Source organism: Microtus pennsylvanicus, chromosome 7 (genome assembly GCF_037038515.1).
Source record: "Microtus pennsylvanicus isolate mMicPen1 chromosome 7, mMicPen1.hap1, whole genome shotgun sequence".
NCBI classification, from domain to species: Eukaryota; Metazoa; Chordata; class Mammalia; order Rodentia; family Cricetidae; genus Microtus; species Microtus pennsylvanicus.
In genome coordinates this window covers 108,166,211-108,187,428 of record NC_134585.1, presented here as the reverse complement: position 1 = coordinate 108,187,428, position 21,218 = coordinate 108,166,211, and the positions used below count along the sequence as shown (strand labels likewise).

At 38.2% G+C, this 21,218-nt stretch overlaps 1 protein-coding gene across 1 annotated transcript in view; it reads right to left on the bottom strand.

Moving 5' to 3' along the window:
• Cd53 (CD53 molecule) overlaps window positions 1–20,466 on the bottom strand; it is a 28,742-nt gene extending 8,276 nt beyond the window's left edge. The window contains exons 1-5 of the mRNA XM_075981661.1: window positions 20,359–20,466; window positions 7,989–8,067; window positions 4,642–4,830; window positions 696–770; window positions 76–171 (exon numbers count right to left, since the gene is read on the bottom strand). Of these exons, the coding sequence (XP_075837776.1) occupies window positions 76–171; window positions 696–770; window positions 4,642–4,830; window positions 7,989–8,051 (423 nt within the window). The 5' untranslated portion in view covers window positions 8,052–8,067; window positions 20,359–20,466. The remainder of the gene's footprint in view (window positions 1–75; window positions 172–695; window positions 771–4,641; window positions 4,831–7,988; window positions 8,068–20,358) is intronic.
• Between the last annotated feature and the right edge of the window lie 752 nt (window positions 20,467–21,218).

Here is a 21,218-nt window from a genome sequence, read left to right as displayed (position 1 = left end):
AGAGATGCTGGTTTCTTGGAACCAAACCTTGGAATTCAGCTTAACTCATCTGAGCAGGATTCTTTATGTACTTACATGTGTCTGGATGAAGTCCCAGGCTGCCATGGTGCTATTGTCTGTGTGATAATGTTGAATGCTGTCATTCAGGCCCTCAGCCACTAAGTTGCTCAGCTGTGATAAATCATATTTCATCAGAGAAGGCATAGTAAAAACAAGATATATTTAAGAAATAAGAGATTTCTAGTGGACCAAATAATATATACCCCTGCCCAAGGAGCCAGAACTAGGGAAGTGAGATGAGGGAGGCTATATGTTAAAACGAGCTGAAGGTTATATGGTTTTGAAGGAAGACATACATAATGGATGGACTTTTACCCTTCCATAACTATAGTTACAAAGGAAGGATGATACAAACAAAGCCAAGGTCAAACCTTACTGAGAAGACTACCAACTCCATGGAGAGAAGTAGACAGGAGGAAGACAAGAAGACAAGCTTGCTTCATTTTCTCTCGTTATCTTTCAAGGCATCATTCAAATACAATCTTCATGACATTTTTTTCTCACCTCAACTGCAATTAACTCTCATCCTCCTACTTCATTTGTATGATTTACTACTAATTTGGTTTTACTAACTTCTCCACCATGTATTCCCTATCTTAGTAAGAAGAGAGCAAGCCATGTTCTTCATAACTTACCTTTTGCTCATACACAAAGAGCAGGATGGCTAAGGCCACCTCAGCAAGGAGAATAATCAGCAGCAGAACAAAGAACTGTGACAAAGCAGAGACATGATCAGAACATTAATCCCCACTTCTGATCTACCTCTCTCTGACATGGGAGAAAACAGGTCTACACATGTGGGCATATGCGCGTGCGTGCGCGCGCACACACACACACACACACACACACACACACACAATCATGCATGGGAACTGCTCCTGCCTCCCCAGGGCTTTATAAGCCCTCTCTTGTTTTAGGAACAATATGTGTTCTTTTCCTACAGTTGGACTCTAGAGGGCAGATTAGCTACCCTCTGACTTTATTCTAACATTGTTGAGTCAATGTTTTAGCATCAGCCTAGTGAAACAGTTGTACAAAAAGCCAGGATGTTAAAGCATGAGTTTGGGTCCTGATCCCATATATCAGATCAAGTCTAGCTCAAGAGAAAAGGTGGATGATGATGAAGGCTGGGAGGGAATCTGAACAGAGAGAAAGAAGGAGCCTAATCATAATTCTAAGTCAAATTTTTGTCTCCAAATTTAGAATTGTGATCCCTACATGACATTTATGAAAAAGCTTGGACAATTACAACTATTCTTCACCTTTTAAAAAACTTAAACAATTATTTTGACTGCTTAAATCATTTGTTTTGTCTTGTCTCTGATGTTTACTATCATTTTCTGTCTGACTAAGAACTGTTTGATAATAATAATAATTATCATCATCATAATTATTGTTATGTTGTTGATCTTGGCTCTAGTTTAAGTGTTGATCTGCAAGAGAAGATTGAACACATGACTTAAGGGATAACTGGGATGCAAACATATCAACCTCTTTCCTTAGTACACTAGAAAAATTGTATATTTTCTACTCCAATGCCAGTAGGTAAAATCTAAGCCTGACAATACTCCTCAGGCTGATTATTTGACAGGGAACTGCTACAAATCTCTCTTCTATTTCTTGTACTCAAGCTCCTTACCTAAATTGTGTAACTCCTACTATGAAGGCTACTTTGTGCATGCGTTAAGGAAGCATTCTACATGGTTGGGGAGGGTCACTATGTTCAGAAGAACCTACTCATCATTTTTCATTAGTTAATTACTACGTGTTAAAATCTGAAGTATATTCTCACATAAAGATTTAGGCAGAAAGATAAGAACTAATTTCAATCAGACATCAAGGAAATATATTATCCTGTGAAAAGACATGACAGTGAAAAGGGCCATTATTGACAGTGTAACATGGTTACCAGAGATAACAGCAATATCTAATTCTACATAGCCTTGGGATCCCAGTCAGAAACAACTAATATTGGTGTATAATATCTTGGCTGATAAGAGATACTATGGTGGTTAACTTTAATTATCAAATTGACAACCTACAATCAACTGGAAATTACTCAATAAACTGAGAAATTGTCTAGGTTAGGTTGATCTGTGGGAATGTCTGTGAGGGACTATTATGACTGTTAATTGAAATGGGAAGACCAACCCTGACTGTTGGTAGAATTATTTCATGGGCTGGACCCTGAACTGTGTAAGTGTAAAGAAAGTTACCAAAGAATACACAGCAAGCAATCAATTGTTCATACACTGTTCTCTATTTTCTCTTGTGATGTGGGATGTCCTTTTGTATATGTTTTGCTTTGTTGGTTAATGAATGAAGCTGTTTTGGCCAATGGCTTAGCAGAGCCAAGCCAGGAGGGAAATCTGAACAGAGATAAAGAGAAGAGATAGAGTCAAAGGAAACACGGTGTAGCCACAGAAGGAAAAAAGATGCCAGAACCTAACCAGTAAGCCACAGCCTCACGGCAATACACAGATTAATAGAAATGGGTTATTTAACAGGAAGGGCTAGCTAGGAATACACCATTGACCAAATAATGTTGTAATTAATATAGTTTATATGTGATATTTGGGTCTGGGCAGATGGGAAAAGAAAACATAGTCTCTGTTTACACTCTTGACTGTAGATGTAATTTTTTTTAACAATTGAAATATTTCCTGTATTTATAAGATCAAACAAATACCTTTTACCTCTAAATTTCTCTTTTATCACATCAACAGAAAGGAAATAAAATCATAACCTGGTACTAAGGAAGTGGATCTGTTGCTGTAATGAACCTGATGCTGTTACTTTTTTGAAGAATAAAGGTGTTGAATATTGATTTGGAAAATCTAATTGAGTGACATGGGTAGAGCTTAATGGGCTATTCTTGTGGGGTGTTGAAAAGAGGATTACTAGAGTAACACTAATGGTGGAGGTCCAGATCATAGACTTGGTCAATAACTGGGCTAGGGAATATTCATGTGACATTTTGGCTAAGAACCTAAGTGTGATGTTTATGCTGGAGCTGAGGAAAGCTATGATTTATCAGAGATTGCCACCATTGAAGTAAGTCCTCCTGTTCTTCCCTGGGATGATACAATAGGGACTTTTAGTGTCATATTTTGCCCAGTAATATAATTGTATTGTTCATCTTGGGACTAAAAAAGCAGTTACACTTGTCAAAGAGAGTACCACTGAGGTGAGATTCTTGTGTTTCATTGGGACAATTGAGATTGTCTCCTCAGAGTCGTCATGTAGAAACTGATACAGCTTTGGCCCAAAGGGACATCTTGAGCTTGCAGTAGAATCTGAAATGTAACAGCCGTCCATGTGGTACTGAAGGCATAGAGTGGTCACAGATAGCAACTGAGTATTGGAACTTTGTGACAAGTTTGGATCTTCTGCAGAGAGGACACTAGTGAATGTATTGCTTCAATTACAATGGAGACCTCAGGACACTGAAAATGCTCTATCCATAGGATATCCACAAAGGAAACCTACACCTGTAGAGTGGAACTGGTCTACTCCCAAGACAAAATATGTGTGTACTATAGGCAATATAACTGGTGGGGAGGGCTACCTACGTTGTTTGGAGTCCAGAATACAAGATCCATCTGCTAGACATCGGAGTTAGAAGATTTGGTCTATAAACTGCTTTTGTTATTATTTCTTTTGCTTTTCAAAATTATAATATAATTACATCATTTCCCCCCTTTAATTTCCTACCTCCAAACTCTCCCAAATACTTTTCTTTGTGTTTTCAAACACATATCCTTTTTTGATTAATTATTGGTATATAACTAAATAAAACCTGCTAGTTCTGTTATGTTGTTTTGTTTTGGAATGGTTGCTTTTAATACCCTGTTTCTTCTCTTTCAGAATAACAACGCTTTACATGTGTAACTTCTTATTTTACAGGTGCTCAGATTTCAAAGATCTTGGATCTTGAAGTCTTGGAAATTTTGAAAGGCTTTAGGAGATTTCTGGAATTGGACTATATTTCATATCCTGATATTAACATGACATATATGGGGCAAGAAAGTTATGGTTCAAAGTGATGTGTGTATATATGAAATTGACAAGTGATGGTCTGTGTTGGTTGGTTTTTATTGTAAACTTGACACAACCTAGAATCAAGAGGGAAAGGAACTTTAATTGAGGAATTATCTAGATCAGTCTGGCCAGTGGAGATGTCTTCCGGGGTTGCTTTTATTTTGACTGTTATGGGCTCAACTGATTGTGGGTACATTATTCTCTAAGCTGTCATCTGAGTTGTAAAAGAATGAAGAAAAGCAGTAAGTAAGCAAAAATTCTGTGCTTATTACCTCTCTGCTCTTCTTTTTCCAAAACAAGGCTTCTTTGTGTAGCCCTGGCTATCCTGGAACTTGATCTGTAGACTACGCTGGCCTCAAACTCAGAGATCCCTCTGCTTCTGCCTCCTGAGTGCTGGAACTAAAGGCATGCACCACCACTCCTTTCTTATCCCTCTCAGTTCTTTAATTATATATATCATCCAAAAGTAATCTACCATGAAACATATCATTCTGGACTTGAGCCATCATCTATCCCAACTCAGAATATCACAGGACTCACCGACATAAGCAGGCACTTGTTTTCCTTGATTGAGCCCATGCAGCCCAAGAAGGCAACCACCATGATAATGGAGCCCACAATGACGAGTACATTGCCCAGTGTCAGGAAGGGAAGGTTACGGAAGAGCACTCCATAGGTGTTTTGGACCAGGAGGTAGATACCAAAACCCAAAATGCAGCAGCCACAGACCTGAAAAGAAAAATTCCATAGCATTCTAAGGTGAATGTAATTCTTTGTTTTTTTTAATTGTTTCTATTGAGTTATATGTTTTTCTTCACAACCCTCCTCTCCTTCTACCCTCTCTCATGATCCCCACACTCCCTATTTACTCAGGAGATCTTGTGTTTTTCTACTTCCCATGCAGATTAGATCAATGTATGTCCCTCTTAAGGTCCTCTTTGCTGTCTAGGTTCTCTGGGATTGTAAACTGTAGGCTGGTTTTTGTTTGCTTTATATCTAAAAGTCACTTATAAAAGAGTACATATGATATTTGTCTTTCTGGGTCTGGGTTACCTCACTCAACATGATGTTTTCTTTATCCATCCATTTACCCACCAATTTCAAGATGTCATTATTTTTTCTGCTGTGTAGTACTCCATTGTATAAATGTACCACATCTTTATCCATTCTTTTATCGAGGTTTTTTCCAGGTTCTGTGACAAATAATGTTGCTATGAACATAGTTGAGCACATGTCCTAGTGGTATTATACCCAAAAGTGGTATTGCTGGGTGTATGCCTAATTTTCTGAAAAATCACCATACTGAAATTCAAAGCAGCTGTACCAGTTTGCACTCCCACCAGCAATGCAGAAGTGTTCCATTTACCCTACGTCCTCTCGAGCATAAGCTGTCATCAGTGCTTTTGATCTTGACCATGCTTACAGGTGTAAGATGGAATCTCAGCATTGTTTGATTTGCATTTCTCTGATGGCTAAGGATATTGAGCATTTCCTTAAGTGTCTTTCAGCCATTTTAGATTCCTCTGTTGAGAGTTCTCTGTTTAGGTCTGTACTCCATTTTTTTATTGGACTATTTGTTCTTTTGATGACCAATTTCTTGAGTTCTTTGTATATTTTGGAGATCAACCCTCTGTCTGATGTGGAGTTGGTAAAGATCTTTTCCCATTCAGTAGGCTGCCATTTTGATTTGTTGACCATGTTCTTTGCTTTGCAGAAGCTTCTCAGTCACTTTCAGGAGGTCCCATTTATTGTTTCTCTCAGTGTATGTGCTACTGGGGTTCTTAAGTATCTCCTAACTTATATTCTCATATCCTTGAGATCAGAATCATCTGAGGGGAGGGGGGTTGGGCTCACTTGAGACTTGCCTCTTTACTCAGTTTCCCACTATCATATAGAAAAGAAATAACAGCTTCTGCATATGAAGTAACACTTGCATTTTTTACAACACATATTCAGATGCCAAGATAATGTCAGACCTATGAGGGACCTAATACTTTTACTACATATAAGTACATATATATATATTATTCTATATATAAGTACATATATGTGTGTACTTATATCTAGAATAAAGAATGTATATGTGTGTGTATATATATATTCTTCAGTTGATCTATCTCTTGTCTGCTCATTTGTCCATTCATGGCCTTTTCTTTGGAGAGTATGACAACGTAAAGAAGATACTCTGTTTGAGGAAAGTTACCTTGATAGGCAGACTACTAGAGTAACCACATTTATAAGAATAGTCTCATAAATACATGAGTACAGATTAATCTTACAGATGAAATGCAGCTGCTGAATTCAGTACAGTAAAACCTCCTTAAATATCTCTTTTTTTCATGTTAAATTACTAACGTGGACATATGTGTCTGAAACTTAACAGTTTTATTAATTCAAATTAATTATACAAAATGTTTCGCCGGGCGGTGGTGGCACACGCCTTTAATCCCAGCACTCGGGAGGCAGAGGCAGGCGGATCTCTGTGAGTTCGAGACCAGCCTGGTCTACAAGAGCTAGTTCCAGGACAGGCTCCAAAACCACAGAGAAACCCTGTCTCGAAAAACCAAAAACAAAATGTTTCATTTTTCTGTCTGTGCATCAAGTATATAGTGTACTTTGATCATATTCACCACTCTATTAATCTTTAAGTGATTTTTCTTTTCCATTTTCCCCCTCCTCACTCCTAATAGTCCCCTTTTAGTTAAATGTCTTTCTTTATTTTTCTTGACTTCCACACATGAAGGAGAAGATGCAATCCTTTTCTATATGGTGCTGACTTACTTCACTCAGAATAACCTCAATTTTCATCTATTTTTCTTCATAATTCCATCCTCCTTTATGTCTAAGAAAAACTCTACTATATACATATACCACCTACTCTTTATTCTCTGCTGATGGATGTCTAATCTGCATCAACAATTTAGCTGTTGTGAAAGATCCTGTGAAAAGCATGGGGTTCAAATATCTTTGTAATAAGGTGATTATTTTTTCTTTCGGAGACAAAATGAGTAGTAAAATTGCTAGATTATCTGGAATTCCAAAACTTGAAAAAAGGAGAATTAAAAAATGTACAAGTGACAAATGAACAATGGAAAAAGCAGTTTTAAAAGAATGAAGTATAAATGGCCAATAAGAATATGGAAAAATGTTCAACATCTTCAACTATCCAAGCTATATAGAGATCCCATTTCATTCTGTCGAATAACTATCAAAGATAATTATCAACAACAAATGCTGACCAGGATGACAGAAAAAAGGAACCTTTTTACACTATTGGTGAGAATAAAAATTAGCCTAGATACTGCAGAATTCATTTCTGAGGTTCTTTCTAAAAACCAGAACTTCCATATTATTTCTCTGTCTGTCAACGTTCTTCCATGCGGTCAGGGAGTAGGAGAGTGTAGAATTTAACACCGAAATTATAGTCCATTTCTCATTTATAAATGCCAGCTATTTGCAATATTATCCTAAAGCCCCCAGAGAGAGTTGGCAGCTCCATTATTGACTGCACTGATACCTTTCAGTTGTTTTGTTGTTGTTGTTTTGAGATAGGGTTTCTCTGTAACTTTGGTGCCTCTTCTGGAGCTAACTCTTGTAGACCAGGCTGGCCTCGAACTCACAGAGATCCACCTGCCTCTGCCTCCCGAGTGCTGGGATTATAGGCGTGCACCACCACCACCTGGCACCTTTCAGTTTTGTAGGCTTATAGTGACAAAATGGCAGGAGGGAAGAAAGTTATTGTTTCTTTATATATACATGATATGTTCCAGATAGTCTCAAGGTGTGCACAGTTCACGTTCTATACTACATTCTTTAGCTGAAAAGAAAGGACAGGTTAACTGGGATGGAGGGGTTTTATTTCAGACATATTCAAAGGAGACACTTACCCAAAAGAGCAAGTTAAAGATAAACAGGACATATTTCAGCAATTTCAGGCTGCTCATGCCCATTCTGGGAGAGTATGACCTAAAAAGCAGAAAGAATAAGAAAGGAATATTTTAGAGGATTTGGCATTGTAAAGTAGCACAACAGACTCCAAAATGTAGGTGTTTAGAGTCAAAGGATTGTCACCACCAGCTTGTTTTTGATCTATTTATTTCTCCTTTGGAAATTTTCCCTAAATCTCTGCTTTCAACTTTAAAAATTGAAGCCCATGTTGAACAAGCATCATCTTGAACACTGAATGTTACTCCAATTCAGTAAGCAATGTTTGATGTTGCAGTATGCCCCATGACCCAATGATAAAGCTATTCTAACAACAAAGTGAGTCTTAGTGGCACAGACTAAGCCAATGCTTTTGGTCCTGTGTGATATTAGTGACTAATGTCTGACTGCTCAAGAAAAAGAAAGCCAGGGACTTGGTCAGTCAGTTCCTTAACTCTCTTTAGATTCATTACTAACTAAATTTGCTGTTGTTGTTTATTTATTTATTTTTGTGACCATGTTTTAATTACAACATTTTTCCCTCCCCTTCTTTCCTCCAAATATCTCATATACCCCCCTCGATCTCCTTCAAATTCATGGCCTCTTTTTTTGTCAGTTGTTATTGAATGGTCTATAAACCTCTCCAGATGAAAATAGAAGGTGATATACATATGCCTTATTTGTCCTCTTATGCACAATTATCTAAGATATTTCTGTTCTAGATATGGCCATGGCTAAGTATTAGACACCTTCCAATAGATGCTGATCTTATAGCAAAAATAAAACACACAAATGCATAATGAGATGTTAAAAGGGTCCACAATATGAGCCCAGTCTTTTAAGTGAGGCTATCATTTGTTTCAGCAAGGATACCACTGTGTAGATATATATGATGTATTACATGGTAGGTATATGCATATATGTGTGTGTAGACACTAGAGAAGTACATATGGTATCCAATTCTGTCACTATGTATGTCCTTAGGGAGGTACACACACAGAGGGTGAAGAGGGAGACAAATGGGATGGACAGTAAGAAAGTGGAAGGGATAGAGAAAGAGGGGAGGGAAGGAAAGAGGGGAGGGAAGGGACAGAGAGAAAATTATGTCTAGACAATACCCATCTAGGTAAATCAGGGTTATCTCTCATTTCAAGACATGAATATGATGGCAAATGCCTGTAATCCCAGTGCTGGGGAGCCTTAGACAGGAGGATTGCAAATTTGAGGTCATCCTAGGCTACATAATATAATACTTGCTATATATATGAAAATTAGCCTACTAAAGCTAAAGCTGAAATGCTTGAGATAAAAATACACTGGGACATATTATTAGTAGATATTATATAAGGAAAAATTAGTGAACTTTAAGGTAGTAAAAAAATCATAAAAGGACATATAATAAAAATTTAAATGATAGAGCACCTCTAAATAAAGTAATACTGAATATCATAATTTGTATGTAATGGAAGTACCCAAGTAAAGAGAGAAAAATACTCGAAGAATTAATACCTTTAATAAATTCTGAAGAAGATTAAAATACTTTATTCACATGACAAAGAAGATCAATGAAATCCAAAAATAAGAAATTTATACTCTGTAGTAAAATTTAAATAAAGTACACAATCAATGTTATAAACAAAATCTTAAAATAGCCAAAGGAAACAAGATATGTTTGGCACAAAATAGTTAATATGAAGATAAGATTTATAAGAAAACAGTCAGTCCAAGAAAGACTAAAGTAATGCATTTAAAATACTAAAATGCACCCCAGAAAAATCACATCAGGATTTTATAATCAGTAAAAAAAAATTGGAAAAACTAAGAAAAAGCAAAGAATATAATATACATATGAGATTTGTTCATGATATTAAAAAGACATAATTATAACATGTACAAAAGCTAAGGGAATTTCTTCTCAGCAGATCCACACTACAAGAAGCATTTAGGGAAATCCTCTAGGAGAATTGTTAGGCCATAGGCAAGACCAACGTTACTGCACAGATAAGTAGACCATGTATTCTTGCTAGTTGTGATTTGAATCTTAAATGACCCCTAAAGAATCATGTGTTAAATGAAGACTTGGTCCCCAGTTGATAATGCTATTCAAAAAGGTGATAAATTCTCATGTGATCAAAAGGTGATAAATTCCTTAGGAACTGCAGCCTGATTGAAAGATTTAGGCTACCAGGGCATGCCATTACAGGGCGTGTCTTTCTATATCTCTCCTTCTCTCTACCCCTGTCTCTCTCCTTTCTTCACGTCCCTCTTTCTTTCTCAACCATATGACAAGAACACTTTTGCTTTGCTCTGTGCTCTCAGCACAGTGTTTGAACCTCAGAACACACCCAAACTAATGGCACCAGTGATCACACATTGCGTCCTTTGAAACTGTGATTAAAAGACAATTTTTCCTCTTTTAAGTTGATTTCCTAAGGATTTTTGTCACAATAATGGAAAGTAAACTTCACATTATTTAAATATCTTTAATAAACACTGGACTGTGAAAAACAGTATTATATGACGTTAAAATACATATAAAAAAGAAGTTTATAATAACAATAACATTGAGTCTGGAAAGGAAAAAAACTGAAAATTCTTGTATTGGATGTGGAGTATCATTAACTCACAGCTACTGTGGTTACATGCATTGGTACCCTACATGCATTGGTGCCCTACATAAAATTGCAGCATGAATTTAGGACAGCTTACAAAGTTTAGGAGTTGCTGGCATTTTCTGAATGCTGGGAAATAGAAAGTCAGAGTGTTTTGGAAGTATGGCCAGTTGCCAATGATCTAGTAGACGCCCCACACAAGTGAACCCATGAACAGTATTGACTAAACTCAGATTTATAAAAAAACATAAGGACACAAAGTTGGGAGGAAAATGTTTTGGAGTGTTTGGGGATGGTTAGGGAGACACAGTGGAAGTGGGTATGGCCAAAATACATTATATACATCCACAAAACTTCCAGAGAATACTTAGACATAATATTTTAAATAAATAATTATAAATTGAGGGTTCAGTAGGGGAGGGAGAAGGAATGTAAATACAGGAGGAAGGGGTTGGATGAGGGACAAAGTTGGCACATGCTATAATCCCAACACTTGCTTGCAAACTTAACCCTCAAGGACAGAGGTGGGAGGATTGACACATGTTCCAGGCCAACCCAGGGTACATGATTAGAGCTTGTTACAAAAAAAATTACAAGTATTTTTGGAGTGGGATAGCAGGTTTGGGGGCATATGCCAATAAGTTGACTATTCATTGCTGCCCTATTTACAATAGGTAAACCTTCCTTTCCCTTCTAACCTTCCTCTTCCCTCTTGTTGCTTTGTCTCAAACCCCAATTCAAGTTATCCCCTACTGATCAAAGGGTTGCTCCTTCTGGGGCAACAAATACTCTGAAGGCAGATCCACACCTCTCCTACTGCTCCTGAGATCCAATCCCTCAGCTCACCACCAGCTCTGTAACTGGAAGCCTGATATGATCTTCCTTTCTTCTCTGAACCCATTACCAACAGATCAAAAAGACTTTCTCCCTCAACCTTCCTTTCCTCAACTCATTCCAATATTACTGCCGCAAACACCAGTAGGTATTCACTATAAATGCACCAGCTAAACAGGCCAGGACAACAGGCAATACATAACCAGAGAGGAAATAGAAGCCAAGGAACAAAGTATCTACCCAACAAAGACAAACCCAGAAAACAGCACCTAAACCTCATTCCCAACTCAGATGCCTAGATGCCAGAATAAAAATACAATCAATGCCTCTACTAGAGCCCAGCTATGCAAACACAGCAGGACTTAAATATTTCAACATAACTTAAACACAAGAAAAAGAAAGACTGCAAAACAGCTTTTATGAATATGATAAAGTTCCTTAAGGAGAAGATAAAGAAATCCCTTAGAGAAAGGAAAGCTATATATTGACTTTTTAAAATCAATCATTTATTGTGCAATCAGAATTAGAGTTCATGGGTTTAAAAACAAATAACTATTAAGACTAATTTAGCTTTGTAGGTAGTGTTTTCATGCAAATGAGCAAGGGTGGGCTCCTCGTTCTGTAGTTCTGAGTGTGGTTTTAATACTCTGGACTGCCTGTGTACACAGCACATTAAGTCCTTAGAGACTGAAATTACTGCTTTTGTGCAACTGTATTTTGAATAAAGCCACCACAGTGTCAAACACAAGGACAGGCAAACTAATTGTGTGTTCTGGCTTTTTTTTTTCTGACTGCTGTAACTTAAGTTTTGAAAATGAATTGCTTTGAATAAATTGAAGAGTTGTTAATAAAAAAAAAGAAATCCAGGAAAATACAGACAAACAGTAGATGGAAATAAATAAAACTGTTAAAGACCTAAAATTGGAAACAGAATCAATAAAGAAAACTCAAACTGAGGGAATTCTGGAAGCAAAAAATTTTGGAATTTGAACAGGAACTACAGAGACAAGCTTCATCAACAGAATATAACAAAGGGAAGAGAGAATCTCAGGCACTGAAGATACAATAGAAGAAATGGATTCACCTGTCAAATAAAATACTAAATCTAAAAAGACACCTGACACCAAACGCCCAAGAAATCTGGAACACTAAGAAAAGACCAAACTCAAGAATAATAGGTATAGAGGAAGGAGGAGAAACCCAACTAAAAGCTCAGAAAATATTTTCAACAAAATTATAGAAGAAAAAAATTTTAACCTAAAGGAGATGCCTATAAAGATACAAAAAGCATACAGAACACCAAATAGATTGAACCAGAAAAGAAAGTCTCCTTGCCACATACTATCAAAACACTAAACAAAGAAAGAATATTAAAAGCTGCAAGGAAAAAAAATCTAATAACATATAAAGGCAGACCTAATAGGATTACACTTGATTTCTCAATGGAGACTCTAAAAGTCGAGAGTGGCTAAACAAAGGTGTTTAGACTCTAAGAGACTACAGATGCCAACCTAGATTACTATTCTCAGCAAAGCTTTGAATTAACACAGATGGAGAAAATAATATGTTCCATGATAAAGTAAAATTTAAACATTTAGCTATAAATCTAGCCTTACAGAAGGTGCTAGAAGGAAAACTTAAGCCTAAGGAGGTTAACTACATCAATGAAAACACAGCATGAAACATGAAAGCACAGCAAAATCAAAAGAAGGGAAGCACACTCATGTGCATGTGCACACACACACACACACACACACCCCTCCACCAGCACTACAAACAGCAAAATAACAGGAATCAAAAATCATGGTCATTGATATCACTCAGTATCAATAGCCACAATTCCCCAATAAAATGGCACAGACTAAAAGAATGAATATTAAAACAGTATCCATCCACCATCACCAGGCTAAGAAGTTAGAAGTTAAGAAGTCTAGACAGTTCAGAAACAGTAGGAAGGAATCTACTATTATTTTAATAAAACACATAGTATTAAACCGACTCCTAATTATGACCATAAATTTCTGTTTTAAGTAGACAATAATTAGCACAGTGACCCACAACTTGCCAAGGTACAAAGAATACGAAATTGATGAATGTTCAGCTCTAAAGATGGAGCCACCTCCCTGCCATGGCTCATGGATCATCTCAGAAGAGGAGGCATAACGAAGTAAGAGCCTGAAGTGGTGGATGACTACAAGGAAACATTATCTCCTAGACACAGCAGGGCCACTGCACATTTGAACCCACATTGCTTTGGACAGGATGCACAAGCCCTACCCAAGCCTAATCCAGACCAAATCTCAACATAGAGAGCACACTATTCTACCCCCAAGCAGGGGCAATATTGACAATTATTAGGGGCTGTGAGTAACATTTTACTCTAAGAGTATAGGCCCTGCTAAGTCAACCACTCTCCGATGGGAGACCTCATATCCAAGAATATTTTGAAACCACAAGCTGGTCTTGAATATTTTTATGAAAGGATGAAAAAGGGTAGGAAAATGGGTAAATCAGTGAAGAGGTGGGAGAGGTAGAGAATATAATAAAAATGATGTATGAAACTTTCAAAGAACCAATAGAAATGTAAAAGAATAACTATGGTGAGTAACAAAAGATAGATATAAAAGTGCATAATGCATGATTCCAGGTATATGATATTTAAAAAATGAAAAAAGTGTAGAAACAGAAATCGGACCAGAGATTACATGGAAAGCTAAAACCTCTTTCCTCTCTTTTACTCATGTTCTTTGCTAAAATATGTTCCTTTCTGTCCTCAACATTTATTCTGATCAGTTACTAACCGTTTTTTCACTCAATTATATCATTTTTCCATGAGATCTTCTATGCTGTCTAATTTTTTATAGCTAGTCCTCACTCCTAAAAGGGGTGCCTGCACTATCTCTACATCTCTTTCATTATATCAAAATCTATATTACAAGCATCTCTTCCTTCATTAGGAGGTAAACTTTGAAAGTAGGCACACCCATTCACCTTTGAATTACTGGCACCTAGCACTTCAGATAATAACCCCCAAAATTAGTAAGATTGTTAAACAAACAAATAGTTTTACCTCATTTAATAACTCCATATTCTAATATAGTAGAATAAACAAGATACTACAAAGTCAGTAGCCTTGAGATTTTTGTTGTTGTTGTTAACAAATGATGCTTTAAACAAAGGAAAATAAGTTCTTTATCAACTATCAGGGGGTTATCAAGTCATCTGCCTCCTAGAGTCACATATGTCCCAGCATCCTTGAGTCCTATCACAACTTTTTCAAATATATATACAACCATTTTCCATCAATGACCAAGATACTCTCAAGCCTGTGTGTGTCAGTCACCATTGACTCTTACCTTTACAGAAAGCAAACGGGGTTTCCGTTTCTTCCCTTTCTGGTTTTCTGCTTACTTGGATTCTTGTCAAATTGAAGGATTCCTTTGCAAAAGGCCCTATGTTCTTATAAGCCCAGGCAAATGTCTCCTATCCTCTCTACACCATTACTGGGCAGTTTCTAAAACTCCCACTCCTATACCATTCGGCGGAACTGACCCTGACCTGACAGTTAAAGTTGTCACTTCCACCCCGTGACTCACAGTGTTTTCATGGGTTTCTTTTTTATGAGGAAAGCTCCTGACGTCAATTTCCAGGAAACCTTCAAGACTAAACCACAATGCTCTGAGGCCACATCCCAGGACCCAGTGCGGGAACCGGACTAAACACCGTTTAATTACTCCAAGCAAAGAGCTTGGGCTTGTGATCTATCTTGTAGGTTCCTAGTTTGATTTCTCTCTCTCTCTCTCTCTCTCTCTCTCTCTCTCTCTCTCTCTCTCTCTCGATCTATAATTCAGCACCATCTACTCTTGTCTTGAGTGAGATCAAGTTTGGAGGTGGTTGTGGTTAGACAGAAACTTCAAAAAAAACTCTAACGGTTTTTAAGCTCTGTCTTTATAAAATTCAGTTGCAGAGGCCAATGTGTAGCTACAGTGAGTAGCTTTGCTTTTTTCTACATAGACAATTTATAAGATATTAACAAGTTACTCTCACCAGGCTGTGGTGGCACACACCTTTAATCCCAGCACTTAGGAGACAGAGGCAGGAGAATCTCTGTGAATTCAAGGCCAGCCTAATCTACCAGTTCCAGGACAGCTTGACAAACAAAAAAAAAAAACAAAGAAACAAACAAAAAAATAAAAAAAAAACAAGTGATTCTCAAAAAAGCCAAAAACAAGGCAGTAAGGAATGCAAAAATTCCATGGTCAGAACTTTTGAAACTAAATAACAATTTAAGTGCCATGCACCAACCAACACTACTACACAGACATGATGCCTATGGACCACAAGAACCAGCATGGCACAGTAACCCACAGGATGCAGTAATGGCAATACTTAGGGGTAACAAACAGGTGTCTAATTGTCCTTAAGACTCACTGAACAAGAAGGAAATACCAGAAACCTAGCCAACTACCCAGGGCTAGTGAAGTTGTAGCTCCTGAGGGATAACCTACAACAGCCACTTTACTAAGCCAGCATAATCACTGACTGCATTCTAAATGATTATCCTTATGCCCACAGAGAAGTGTAGTCCTCATTCCACATCAGTTCAACTTCTGTTTTCAACAGACAAAAGCCATTAAGAAAACCACAACCCCCCAAAACCAAAGCCCAGTACCAATGAATACATCTATGCAACAACGCCCATACTTAAGGCTCTGGGATCATTGCAGAGAAGGTGGCAGAAAGACTGTAAGAGCAAGAAGATCAGAGAGGGTTATTTTTTTTATCTCTCAGGAATGTTATAAGATACACACATAAAGTCTCATCCATGTGACTGCCTAAACACAAGGACAACAATAAGCACTCTAATGTGGACTGAGGGAAAGCCCACAAGGCCTCAAACCTAGACAAAGAACTACAGGCAACTGAAGGATGCTGAGAATAGAAGAAAAAAATCTTCTCCAGGGAAGAGCACATCAATACCTAATACCAAATGGTCAGTCACAAAAGCATACATGTAAGTAGTAATATATAGACTAAACAGGTGTAATTCTGTACGTATCAATGTGTGTGTGACAATGATTAATGACAAAAAAGTCTGTGAATTTGAAAAAGAACTATGAGGGGTATACAGGGGGACTTATGGGGAGGAAATAGAAGGGGTTTGATGTAATTATAATCTCAGAAGGTAATAGAAATAATTTAAAATCAAAAGTGAATGGCTTTTATGTGCACCTCTTAATAAACTTGTTGTAAATTAACAATAATGTGGGTCTGTATGAGAAAAGTATACTTACAAAACTACACAATTTTCCTATACTGAAAATTCCTCATTCCTAATACTGCGTCATTACATTGAGGTCTTTTTAGTCTGGTCAGGTCTATTTATAGACAGGTCAGCTTGCGTCAACTCAAGACAGGCAGACCTTGATGGAAGAGCATGTCTGTTGCTGTTATGCTCCACAGATATATTAGCACTTGGGCCTGCATGTCAGCCTCATGGAAGCTTCAGCAAAGCACAGAGCTTTGGTGGACTTGCTGCTCTACATGTAGGATCTAGGGGAGTCAAGTTATCACTGATCTGCAGCTGCTTCCGGGCTTGACGAACCAGGTGGGAGCAGTGTAACTTGGTGAAGATGACTCACTGAGCTCAAAGCGTAAAGATCATTGTTTGATAAACACAACTTTAGAAACAAGCTTAGTTTAAGTTCAAGCACTGCCGCTTACAATTATAGCCTTGGACAGCTTCCTTAAGCTGTCAAACTTCAAGTTTCCTCATCTTTAAAGAGGGATTTAATATTGCCTTCAGAGTTGTTCTAAGGATTCAATATGATAGAATTTCCTGAATGGTTCCGAGCCAGAGAGGTTCAGTGAGTGCTGAGTGAGCCCTGAGCTCCTGAGAGCTCTCAGGAGTGAAATGCCTTAGGGGCCGGAAAGGCTTTAATAACTGTTTCCCTTGCTGTGTTTCCTGGAAATACTTCTTTAAAAGTTTTGCCTTTTATAAGAAAAAGTTCATGAAAAGACAAATAAGGAGGATAAAAAAAATGAAGTGAGGAAAGATAGATTCAGATGATCGTGGGGAGTTGTCTCCTCCCACTAGGGAGCTCAGCAGGATGACACTAGCCACTAACAGGGCTAGAGATCTCTATAATAAGGCTATTACTTAAGCTAGGACCAGTTACCCAGAGCCTTCACACAGTCCAGCCAGTAGATGTCATATCCTCTTTATTATCTTAAAACCATGAAGAATTTTGCAGTAAAACATATTTGTTTTCTACTTGGTGAAAATGGATAATCAGTAGGGAAGATTTGCCTCTATACCCCAACATAATAACTCATGGCTTATATTGTGAGCTCCTACTTACTGGCTTTGCAAGTATATATTTTCTCTTTCTAAAAACCTTTGTTCAGACAGTCTTCACAATCCAAATACCCAACCATTTTCTTGCGCAGCATCTGCAACCTTAGAGACCAGATCTAGACAGGTGTCTGGTTTCTACACATTCTTTGTGCTTCAACATCTATACCTAAGTGGTAGCTCTCCCTGATAACATCCCAAGGACAGGTACCTAGTGCACAGAGCGACCTACACAGTGGATGCTTGTTGAGGTATAAGGAAGTGTCATAGGCTGACTATGAACACAAGCCAATATATGAAGAAGCCAAGATGAACACAAGCCACTGTAACTAAATCAACACACTAATTGTTGGAAGGAAACTTCAGAATAAAGAATGATTGCAACTTCACACACACACACACCCAAAAATAACCTCTACTTTTCCTTCTGATCGAGGGAAACAATAAGGTTAAAGAGGAAGAAATCTGCCTCTGTGTCCCAAATCAAATCCGTAGAAACCTATTGAAATTGTTGCGTCTAGATGTCAAGCATAGCTCTGCCCTGAAATAGACCCAGGACGTGTCTGTTCAGTAAACTTGCCATCTACTTTGAATTGCCAAGTAGGAGAAAGGGCTTGTGGTGCTTCTTGTGATCGTGTGACTATTTTCTCTTGCTTAATTTCATTTCTATCATGCCTGTGGCAAGGAGTGGGGGAGTAATGCTTCTCTGAGTGCATATTCAGTGTTCTGTAGCTGTAATGTTCCTAGACCCGGTCTGGATAATAAATTCATAACAGTGTCTTCTCTCAAGGAGTCTTTGGCAGACTCTCAAACACCTGTAATGTGTGTACATTCTCTCTACTTTATAGAAAAGAGCACATTGTATTGTGTTCTCTGTACCCCTCTGTCTGCCCCCCCACCCATGGTAGTCTCTTTGTGATTGAGAATCACATCAGTTATCTTTGTGTGTTCAGAACCTGAACACAATGCCTGGCCATTGGAGCATTGTAGGGTGGTAGGGGTTGGGGAAGGAAAGCTGTAGTTTGAGGGCTTCCGGCCAGTTAGCGGCTAACCAGAGGGCATACGAAGCTAAGAAAACAACAGGGTTTTTCCTTTCCAGCTCTGTCTCACTTTAACAAAGCTTTGAGTGATAGTAAGGTAGCTGTGTTGGCCTGAACTTTGGATCACTTCCTGTGCATACAGGTAAGAGAACGTTGTGTTAAAAGAGAAATAATCTTAACTGACCCACACAGGAAACCACATTTCAGTTCAGCATCTGCTCCTAATCAACAAGTTTCGAAACAGTGAAGATTCCGTTTTAAGATTGAGAAACCAAAACGTTGCTGCCCAACAGATACCATTCTTTGGCTTGGTCCTCTAGTATATATGATTGACTGAAGAGTCCCGTAAGGGCAAAATTATTTTTGGACAAATTCTCCCTTCTTCCTCATTTGTCCTCCTTATCCGTAGTACCTGCCAAAGCAATGTCAGACTACAAGAGATGCCTAACCCCTGATTGTTAACACAGTTCACTAAAAACTGATCGTTATTTCTAATTATAAGGTTTAGTAGCCTCTGAGGGAAACTATGGTAAGCTGTCGCTTTCTCCCCATTTTCTCCCCTGATTTTTAGGTGAGTAAGTGAGGTCACAGGGGACTTTCTTCTCTCTCCTTTAGATCATAATCAAAAGAGCTCTCACAGTTCCTGGACTAAGAAGGACCTGACACAGACATTTTGTATTGAGAAGGGACGACCACATTAGTCTCAGAAAATCAGGACCAAAGCTTGACTATTACTCTGCTGAATACCTGCAGCCTAGAATTAGTTTGGGTAGTTAGTTAGTTAGTAAATTAGCAGCTGAAAACTACTGCTATATCAGGTGTTGTGTTTCCTCTCAGCTGAGCACTTCATATGAAGTTGTTCATGTGCATGCTTCATATATCAAGGATTAGTGAATATGGAGAAAGAAGCCCTTAGATTACAATGTTTGCATTGCTCTTTGAAAGCCCCCAAACTAAACATCCCCAGTTTTATCTTGGAATAAAAGCATTAAGCACAGTTACAAGGCACCTACTGTGTTACAGCTTCCTTTAAATCCTATTTTATACCAAAACACAATGGTCAGAGCACTAACTTCCCTTATAAAATGTTTTCAGATGAAGACAATACATCTCATGGCTACTGTTCTAAATCACTCCAGCTATTACCTCTCTCCCCACTTTAAAGTCAAAACTCAAGTTTTCTAAAGCACCAGCAACAGAGAAGATCTCCCCCATTTCTCGCCTCACACAGAAAACTTCAACCATCAGAAACCACCATACAAAGTAAGCAATTCAGTGCTACAGATAGGTAGGCTCAAAGATGCGCAGGCCCAAAGAGATATCGGATAACAAAGTCACCAAGTATTTCTAGCCTGGTTGCCTAAAGGAACTGCTGATCTAACTATCTGTGAAATCAGAAATTTTAAAGTTACTAGAGAGATTAATGGGGACTCTTAAAGTGATGTGCCCCCACATGAGCGTGTTCGGAGATGTTAAAAGCTGTAAGTCTTACCTTTTCTAGGCAGTGTCCCTCAGCACTTCAGCTAGAATTTGTTGATTATCTTTAAGGTGGCCAACACCGGCTGGTAACACAGAAGTCTGGGTCTATTTGTGTAAAAGGAGAAGTGAAGAGAGAAAAAATATGGTCGTGCCGTGAGGACAGGAAACCCAAGCGAGAAGGGTGAGGAAGTGAGACTGAATGTTCTCTCTTAGGCTCTGATAGTCAACTGTTCCCCAGTGGGTTTTCAGAGGCTCCCACCCACAGACAACTCTAAGATAGTTTCTGAGAACCAAAGACCTAGTACACCAATTTAAATCCTGGGGAACTCTACAGTGATTTGGGTGATAGTTCCTGTCTAGAGAACAGGGACTTCTGGATTGAAATGGCACCTAGGAATTACCTGTGGATCTTTTCTTGTGTAAGTGGCCCCACCACCTGACCACCAACTATACAATTAAACCATGGTGACAAAGACAGCCTGGTACTGGAACCAAAACATACTTGTAGACCAATAAAACCTAATAAGGACACAGTAATAAACTTTATTTTTTATTTTTTACTTTTTTTTTAATTTTGGATTTTCAAGACAGGGCTTCTCTGTGTAACAGTCCTAGATGTCCTGGAACTAGCTCTTGTATACCAGGCTGGCCTCAAACTCACAGAGATCCACCTGCCTCTGCCTCCTGAGTGCTGGGTTTAAAGTTGTGTGCCACCGCCACCCGGCTGAAATAAACTTTTACAGGTATGGATACCTTAAGAAACAGTTCTCCAAAGAAGAAATACCGATGAGCAACATAGTTTTAAGTGTTCAGCATCATTCGCCTGCAAGAAAATGCAATTTAAAACTACTTTGAAGAGCTGCCATCTTGCGT